The 9567-nt window shown below is 44.9% G+C and overlaps 1 protein-coding gene across 1 annotated transcript in view; it reads left to right on the top strand.

Annotated features, from left to right (window-relative positions):
* Positions 1-573: 573 nt before the first annotated feature.
* LOC115113077 (PDZ domain-containing protein 7-like) overlaps positions 574-9567 on the top strand; it is a 56993-nt gene continuing 47999 nt past the window's right edge. The window contains exons 1-6 of the mRNA XM_029640302.2: positions 574-1453; positions 1678-1815; positions 3612-3786; positions 6691-6867; positions 7199-7346; positions 9135-9195. Of these exons, the coding sequence (XP_029496162.2) occupies positions 1228-1453; positions 1678-1815; positions 3612-3786; positions 6691-6867; positions 7199-7346; positions 9135-9195 (925 nt within the window). The 5' untranslated portion in view covers positions 574-1227. The remainder of the gene's footprint in view (positions 1454-1677; positions 1816-3611; positions 3787-6690; positions 6868-7198; positions 7347-9134; positions 9196-9567) is intronic.

The raw sequence follows: 9567 nt of genomic DNA, 5'->3' as shown, positions 1-9567 counted from the left end.
TTGACTAAATTGGACTGAATTGTCTACGAACTTCTGAAATACCAAAGCCAATATAAGGTGTCATCGGTACTATTAGAGAAGGGGCTCCTCTTGCGGGGCAGGAATTTAGCCAAGAGTAAAGCTTTAATTGTACTTTTTTTTTTTAGCTTTGTTTGTTTACGTAACCCGTTGCTCGAGCACTGTCCAAGGTGCTGAAGGGGAGCTGCTGAAGTGGTACGCTGCGAGTGAACTCCATTGGGCAAACGCTACAAAGAATTTTCTTCACAAATTGTTTCTACACAAATTGTATCTACTTAGGTGCAGGACTTATTCTATAATGACAATCAAAAGTAGTTGTGTATACTTGAATAAATCAAATAATCTATACTTGGTGACAGGTTAAGTGTGTCTCAAGTGAGTAGCTTTTTAGAAGGCGAGCAGTGTTTGAGATACCTCGCATTATGAAACCGTACTCCACACTATGTCACCTTTATCTTTTTAATAAAACATGAATGTTTTTGGGGCCGTTGATATCCGACTACGTCCCGTGGGAAATCATAGAAGGTTTTCTTTTACAGAGCGGTGCCCGACGACGTCTCGCTTCATAGATGGGTGAGCGGTGCGCTGGGACAGCATGGCCGAGGAGAATGGACTCAAAGGCCACTGTGGCAGACATCTTGGCCCCGGCCGCTGGACCGGAGGAAGTGGACGACCCAGTTGGAATGGCAAAAGAAGGACATCTTTCTGGATTAAAAGTGACTGGTCTTGAACGGTGACTGCCATGGATGTGCCCCGAAGTTCATTAACAGACAGCTCATTTTGATGGCTACAAACAAGCCTAAGGATGCACTTAAGGATACAAATATTGGACTATTTCAGTCCCACAACTGTGCCTGGATGAAATACTTTGGGAGTGAGGGGACTTAACTCTTGATTGATTGATTGCAACCTGACTAGTTGCCATAACTTATTAATCTCCTTTAACAAATGGACTCAATTTTATGATTTAGTTTTTTATGTCTCTACTAGCCTAATGTGGCTTTTGGACTTTTCTGCATTGGACTTCACTATTGACAAGCAGTAATGGATGGATTGTTTTGACTTGTTCCCTCTGTTTAACTCTTGATTGATTGATCCAGCCAAACCACCCACCCACTCACTCCCCTCTACCTCTCCTCCCGTCCCCTCTGCATCTCCAGGCGAGTCCCTGGTGTGGATGAGTGTGGGAGGGGGAGTAGGCCTCTCGCCATGGCTCACTCCTCTGACGACCACAACCATAGGAAAATGACCAACGGGCGAGGACATCCTCTCCCCCACCCTCATAATGGGGGAGGCTACCCTCACCCCCACAATGGGGGCCAGGCTGGGGGATCCCACTCGACAAACCGCTACAGGCAGAAGAAGCATCACCGCCACAGGGGAGGCAGGTCCTCACCCATGGGCAGAGTCATCCTCATCAACTCTCCTGTCGATGGTGATAATTTTACTGTGTTTACTCCCCCTCCCACAGTAACTCAGTGTTGTATGAACTCTTAAGTCCACAAAACTAAAGCCTGCTGAGCTAAAGATCCTTCATTAGTTCAGGACAATTATACATTTTTACTTACAACTCCCATATTTCTTCTGTATCCAACTTGTTGTCAATACAGTGTTTCTACTGCATTGGATCTCAGAGTGCCTGTTCCCTCTTGTGTACAGGTGGAGATGACTGTGAAGACCTCCACACAGTGACAGTAGATAAGAGTGCAGACGGCCGTCTGGGATTCAGTGTTAGAGGTGGTTCAGAACACGGACTCAGCATCTTCGTCAGCAAGATAGAGGATGACAGCTCTGCAGGTAGGTCCTATAACAGAGGGAGGGAGGTGTGTGTGTTGACCCCATAATGACCCCTGTTTGTTTTTACGAGTGTGTTTGTGTGAGTATGCGTTTGTGGGCTTGCGTGTGTGCATGTGCATTTTTTTGTGTGTGTTTGTGTTCCTACAGTTGAAGTCGGAAGTTTACATACACGTTAGCCAAGTACATTTAAACTCAGTTTTTCACAATTCCTGACATTTAATCCAAGTAAAAAATTCCCCGTTTTAGGTAAATTAGGATCACCACTTTATTTTAGGAATGTGAAATGTCAGAATAATAGTAGAGATAATGATTTATTTCACCTTTTATTTCTTTCATCACATTTCCAGTGGGTCAGAAGTTTACATACACTCGCTTAGTATTTGGTAACATTGCCTTTACATTTTTTAATTTGGGTCAAACGTTTCGGGTAGCCTTCCACAAGCTTCCCACAATAAGTTGGGTGAATTTTGGCCCATTCCTCCTGACAGAGCTGGTGCAACTGTGTCAGGTTTGTAGGCCTCCTTGCTCGCACATGCCTTTTCAGTTCTGCCCACAAATTTTCTATGGGATTGAGGTCAGGGCTTTGTGATGGCCACTCCAATACCTTGACTTTGTTGTACTTAAGCCATTTTGCCACAACTTTGGAAGTATGCTTGGGGTCATTGTCCATTTGGAAGACCCATTTGCGACCAAGCTTTAACTTCCTGATTATTTCTTGAGATGTTGTTTCAATATATCCACATAATTTTCCATCTTCATGATGCCCACTATTTTGTGAAGTGCACCAGTCCCTCCATCAGCAAAGCACCCCCATAACATGATGCTGCCACCCCCGTGCTTCACGTTTGGGCTGGTGTTCTTCGGCTTGCAAGCTTCCCCCTTTTTCCTCCGAACATAACGATGGTCTATTTTTGTTTCATCAGACCAGAGGACATTTCTCCAAAAAGTACGATCTTTGTCCACATGTGCAGTTGCAAACCGTAGTCTGGCTTTTTTATGGTGGTTTTGGAGCAGTGGCTTCTTCCTTGCTGAGCGGCCTTTCAGGTTATGTCGATATAGGACTCATTTTTACTGTGGATATAGATACGTTTGTACCTGTTTCCTCCAGCATCTTCACAAGGTCCTTTGCTGTTGTTCTGGAATTGATTTGCACTTTTCGCACCAAAGTACATTCATCTCTAGGAGACAGAACGCGTCTCATTCCTGAGCGGTATGACGGCTCCGTGGTCCCATGGTGTTTATACTTGCGTACTATTGTTTGTACAGATGAACGTAGTTCTTTCAGACGTTTGGAAATTGCTCCCAAGGATGAACCAGACTTGTGGAGGTCTACAATTTTCCGAGTTTTTGGCTGATTTCTTTTGATTTTCCCATCCCATGATGTCAAGCAAAGAGGCACTGAGTTTGAAGGTAGGCCTTGAAGGTAAGCCACAGGTACACCTCCAATTGACTCAAATGATGTCAATTAGCCTATCAAAAGCTTCTAAAGCCAGCTTCTAAAGCCACGACATCACTGGAATTGTGATACAGTGAATTATAAGTGAAATAATCTGTCTGTAAATAATTGTTGGGAAAATTACTTGTGTCATGCACGAAGTAGATGTCCTAACCGACTTGCCAAAACTATAGTTTGTTAATAAGACATTTGTGGAGTGGTTGAAAAACAAGTTTTAATGACTCCAGCCCAAGTGTATGTAAACTTCCGACCTCAACTGTATGTGTGCGTGTGTATACATGAGTCTGTACTGTATGCGTCAGTCAGTCTGTGCTTAAATCCCTTCGCCTCTCCCCTCCAGAGCAGGCAGGTCTCTGTGTAGGGGACAAGCTGGTGGAGGTGAATGGTATCAGCCTGGAAAGCATCACTATGAGCAGTGCTGTGAAGGTCCTGACGGGGAACAACAGGCTGAGGATGGTCGTGAGACGTGTGGGGAAAGTCCCTGGTATACGCTACTCCAAGGAGAAGACTACATGGTGAGAGGGCCTAGTGTAGTGTACGGTACTGTACACTCTTAGAAAAAAATATGATATCTAGAGCCTAAAAATGTTCTTCAACTGTCCCCATAGCAGAAGCCTTTGAAGAACCATTTCTGATTCCAGGTAGAACATCTTTGGTTCCAGGTAGAACCCTTTTGGGTACCAGGTAGAACCCTTTCCACAGAGGGTTCTACATGGAATCAAAAAGAGTTCTACCTGGAACCAAAAAGGGTTGTTTTATTGGGACAGCCGAAGACCCCTAAGAGTGTACTAAAGTGTTATATTATGTCACGTCATGTACTGCGCTGTACTGTTGTTATGTGATGTAGTTGGTCAGTTCCTAATGTAATGGTTAGTTGAGACAGGGACAGATGTGTAAATGAGTGTAGTTGTTAATCAGCATTCAAGTTCAAGTGCAACCTGACTAGTTCAAGCCACCTGAAGCACTGGAGTGGAGTGAGCGAAGTATGGGTAATGAGACAGGCTGGTATCACAGACTAGACGTAACATTGTAAATCCAAATCCAAATGAGTATGATATGTTATGTTTGATATAGTTACATAAGACAGAAAGTTACTTAAGGAAAAAACTAAAAGAGGGTGGTTGGTCGGGGTAAACACGAATGTCTAGCATCCCAAACGTTGAGTGTTCAATCTCATTATGGACAACTTTAGCATGTTAGCTAACCCTTCCCCTAACCTAGCTAACATTAGCCACAAAATTGGAATTCACAACATATCACACGAAATGGATGATGGACATCCATACATCCACATATAAATGCATACATGTACCATACCAAACGTTACATGTCATACTAATTTGAGTGTCCCAGGCTTTCATGTACTATGCTACGTCTACCCCTGAGTCCAGGTTTCAGGCAGGAGACTACCTGATGCATATGATCAGTACAACAACAACACTATACAGAGCACAGGAGGTTGGAGGTACCTTAATTGGGGAGAACGGGCTCGTTGTAATGGCTGGAGCGGAATTAGTGAAATTGTATCAGATGCATCAAACACATAGTTTCCATTTGTTTGATTCCAATCTATTCGCTCTGTTCTAGCCATTATTATGAGCCGTCCTCCCTCAGCAGCCTCCACTGTTACATAGTTAGTGTCACATGGTTCCATATAATATGTATCTGGTTTTGTGATACCGAGTGTATCGTATGCATCAACAGTGTGTTAAATGCATCACGATCCTTATGAAATTGATCCCATTAGGCTTATGGTTTGTGAATTCTTTATAAGTATTAAGTTTTTCATAGTGTCTCATCAATAGAACAGCTAGTATTATATCTCTATGGTCACATCAGTATGATGCGTCACCACTAGGTTATCTTGCTGCTGAGGGATCTTGGTTTCATGGTGCACGGCTAGATGGATTTCCTCTATGACTATGGCTATTTGACTAATTGATAGGAAGGCCAGAACTCACTGGGGAATGGGGCTGCTGTTGTGTGTGTTAGTAGGTGAGGAGGGAGGTGTAGTATATCAAATTAAATCTCATTTGAGGGTGGGGGGGCAATGCAAATAGTCTGGGTAGCCATTTGATTAGATTTATTTTATTTACCTAGGCAAGTCAGTTAAGAACCAATTCTTATTTTCAATGACAGCCTAGGAACAGTGGGTTTACTTCCAGTTCAGGGGCAGAACAACAGATGTGTACCTTGTCAGCTCGGGGATTTGAACTTGCAACCTTCCAGTTACTAGTCCAACGCTCTAACCACTAGGCTGCCCTGCCGTATGTTCAGGAGTTCAGGATGTTCAGGAGTCTTATGGCTTGGGGGTAGAAGCTGTTCAGAAGCCTCTTGGACCTACACTTGGCGCTCAGGTACCGCTTGCCGTTTGGTAGCAGAGAGAACAGTCTATGACTAGGGTGGCTGGTGTCTTTGACAATTTCTAGGGCCTTCCTCTGACACCGCCTGGTATAGAGGTCCTGGATGGCAGGAAGCTTTGCCCCAGTAATGTACTGGGCCGTACGTACTACCCTCTGTAATGCCTTGCGGTCGGAGGCCGAGCAGTTGCCATATCTGGCAGTGATGCAACCAGTCAGGATGCTCTTGATGGTGTAGCTGTAGAACCTTTTGAGGATCTGAGGATCCATGCCAAATCTTTTCAGTCTCCTGAGGGGGAATAGGTTTTGTCGTACCCTGTTTACGACTGTATTGGTGTGCTTGGACCATGTTAGTTTGTTGGTGATGTGGACCCCAAGGAACTTGAGACTCTCAACCTGCTCCACTGCAGCCCCATCGGTGACAATGGGGGCGTGCTCGGTCCTGTTTTTCCTGCAGTCAACAATCATCTCCTTTGTCTTGATCATGTTGAGGGAGAGGTTGTTGCCCTGGCATCACACGGCCAGGTCTCTGGCCTCCTCCCTATAGGTTGTCTCGTCGTTGTCAGTGATCAGGCCTACCACTGTTGTGTCATTGGCAAACTTAATGATGGTGTTGGAGTCGTGCCTGGCCGTGCAATCATGAGTGAATAGGGAGTACAAGAGGGGACTGTGCACGCAACCCTGAGGGGCTCCTGTGTTGACTATCGGTGTGGCGGTTGTGTTGTTACCTATCCTTACCACATGGGGGCGGCCCAACAGGAAGTCCAAGATCCAGTTGCAGAGGGAGGTGTTTAGTCCCAGGGTCCTTAGCTTATTGATGAGCTTTGAGTGCACTATGGTGTTGAACGCTGACCTGTAGTCAATGAATAGCATTCTCACCTAGGTGTTCCTTTTGTCCAGGTGGGAAAGGGCAATGTGGAGTGCAACAGAGATTGCATCATCTGTGGATCTGCTAGGGCGGTATGCAAATTGGATTGGGTCTAGTGTATGTACATATCTGTGTGTGTTTGTATGTACAGTATGTTTATGTACATATCTAGGATGTGTTTGTTTCTGCAGGGTGGATCTGATCCAGAGGCGTATGGTAGTAGAGGAGAGTGGTCGTACTCCTTCAGATGCCAGTTCAGACAGTGTTCTCCGTAGGATGGTTCACCTCTACACAACCTCAGATGACTACTGCCTGGGATTCAACATCAGAGGGGGCAAAGAGTTCGGACTGGGCATCTACGTCTCTAAGTACGTGGTCCTGGGGAAGATACAGGTTGTGAAGGTTTATGTTCCCACCTATCACTAGATTAAACTGCTCAAGCGTACAACACTGTTGCTCTCAACAACAACAAAATACAGTGGAGATACCTTTGTTTGTAACATGTAAATATATTCAGAATTGACTTGTGGGAGACGTGAGCAGCCCTTAATTGAATCTGAACTCTAACTACAGGATGGTAACTATCAGAGAACAATGTTAGAACAACGTTTGAAGCTCAGAGCAATACAAAACACAACTCAAAACAATCGGCCATCTCCACGACACATCTTCCTTGACTTCTCTGTGTATTATGATCAGGTTGGACCCTGGGGGTCTGGCGGAGCAGCACGGCATCAAGATGGGCGACCAGATCCTGGCAGCCAATGGGGTGAGCTTTGATGGCATCACCCATAGCAATGCCGTGGAAGTTCTGAAGAGCCATACCCACATCATGCTGACCATCAGGGTGAGAGAGAAGACTCATCTTTATCTGCGTCCCAAGTGGCACCCTGTTACCTTTATAGTGCACTACCCCTATAGCTATCTATAGTGCTTTCACCTATCCAGTCCTATCAGATCTGTGAAGTGGATTGAACTAGCTAGGGCAGATGGAAGGGAACATCTTTCTGAAATTAAACACGGCCATTATAAGTGCATCTCAATAGTCTAAAGTTGCCTCCACTCCTTGTCTCCTCTCCATCATATACACTGATCTGTACTGTTCTCCTAAATGCATGTACATCAAGGTTGAAAGTGGTACACGCTAACCTTTCATATGAAACATGTACTCAATGTTCAATAGGTTAGATCCATTTCATACCTAACAGTTGATCACGTGGTGCTCTAAGTACTCTGGCACATTAATGGATGTTGCAGTGCGTTAAACAACACCGGCTCTTCTTGCGCTGGGGAGGGAGACAGCATAGTAAAGCAGACAGCTGGCACCTGGCCCATGCATTCCTCTGTGTTTGTCTGTGTGTGTGTGTGTGTGTGTGTGTGTGTGTGTGTGTGTGTGTGTGTGTGTGTGTGTGTGTGTGTGTGTGTGTGTGTGTGTGTGTGTGTGTACCTGTGTGTGTGTGTACCTGTGTGTGTGTGTACCTGTGTGTGTGTGTGTGTACCTGTGTGTGTGTGTGTGTGTACCTGTGTGTGTGTGTGTGTACCTGTGTGTGTGTGTGTGTGTGTGTGTGTGTGTGTGTGTGTGTGTGTGTGTGTGTGTGTGTGTGTGTGTGTGTGTGTGTGTGTGTGTGTGTTTGTGTGCACGCCCAGCCCCTTGCATTCCAGTGGGCTCACTTTACTCCTCTCATCTCAGGTTCCGTGCGAGAAAAAACGCCAGAGACGATGTTCATTATTTACAAGGCAGCAAGATCAAGTTATAATCAGCAGAAAGCCTTGTTTTATGTCGCTCCTCTGCCCCGCACTAAACCCCATTATGGCTCAAAATTACACACATAGGAGCCGGGTTAGTTTGCTAAACGCCCCCCAACACCTGCCCAGACCAAGGCCCATTGTGGAAGCTCTCGGAGGGGGTCCACTGTGACTTCTGCCTGACCTGAATTGGTGGCTTTCCTTTGTGGTCCTAAGTGTAGGGATCTTAGAATTTGTCAAGTGAGACTTGTGTTTGACCTAAAATGGTGCCCTGTTCTCCATGTGGGCCTGTGCAGTATGGTGAGAAGGCATAAGCTTCCCTGGAGAGGTGGTGAATCTGGTGAGTGAGTGTCTGCCATCTTGTGTCAGGGCTCCAGTTTTTCCCTAGAGCTGTGTTTCTGTATAATACAGGGTGTATGTGTGTGTGTGTGTGTGTGTGTGTGTGTGTGTGTGTGTGTGTGTGTGTGTGTGTGTGTGTGTGTGTGTGTGTGTGTGTGTGTGTGTGTGTGTAATTGCAGTGAGGTCCGCCAAGTCCCTAAGGGTCACTTGTCCTTGTAGCACCCACACACTTTCATTGAGTGGAAGGTCACATGTGCCCCAGAGCCAGAAGAAACTTCTGTGAGACTCTGTAAAGGTCATGAAATAGAGGCTAGTCTACTTATATTCTGTCCTCAGAACACCTATCCTAGGGTAAACGCATCCAGATATCCACATATAAGGACTGACTACTGAACCTCTGATAAAATATTTATAGAAATGTTGTGTGTGATGATGATGATGAGTATGATGGAGAGAATAAGGTGGAGGATGATGATGATGATAGAGAACGAATATGATTATGATGACGATGATTATGATGATGATGTGATGTTTATCTTCATCCTAACAGGAGGCAGGAAGATACCCTGCATACAAAGAGATGGTAGCTGAATACAGCTGGCTCAGCAAAAGTATGTATCTCTCTTCTCAGTATGCTACTCACACACAGACAATCCTGAATGTATAGTATACTAATGGAAGTACAATGAGCTAATAAGTAATATGAAAGGATTCAAACATAGAAAATAAAAAACAAGTACATTAAACGCTTGACCTCAATGTTTATCTGAATATTCCATTAATTTCATGAAAGCTTCACCAATTCTAGAATCCCAATCTCAGATTCTACATTACATGACATTACATGACGTGTCAATCTAAAGTAGAGCACCGGCTCATCACATGTACTTTAACTAAATCCCTCTGCGGTATTCATCTCAGTCCCCAGATCTGATCCTCTGCTTTTTGCTTAATATGAGTGGGTCTGAAAATAGCCCCAGATT

The sequence above is a fragment of the Oncorhynchus nerka genome, linkage group LG28, assembly GCF_034236695.1.
Source record: "Oncorhynchus nerka isolate Pitt River linkage group LG28, Oner_Uvic_2.0, whole genome shotgun sequence".
In the NCBI taxonomy this organism is placed as follows: Eukaryota; Metazoa; Chordata; class Actinopteri; order Salmoniformes; family Salmonidae; genus Oncorhynchus; species Oncorhynchus nerka.
Note: the sequence above shows the minus strand (reverse complement) of the source record. Positions and strands in the feature narration are given on the sequence as shown.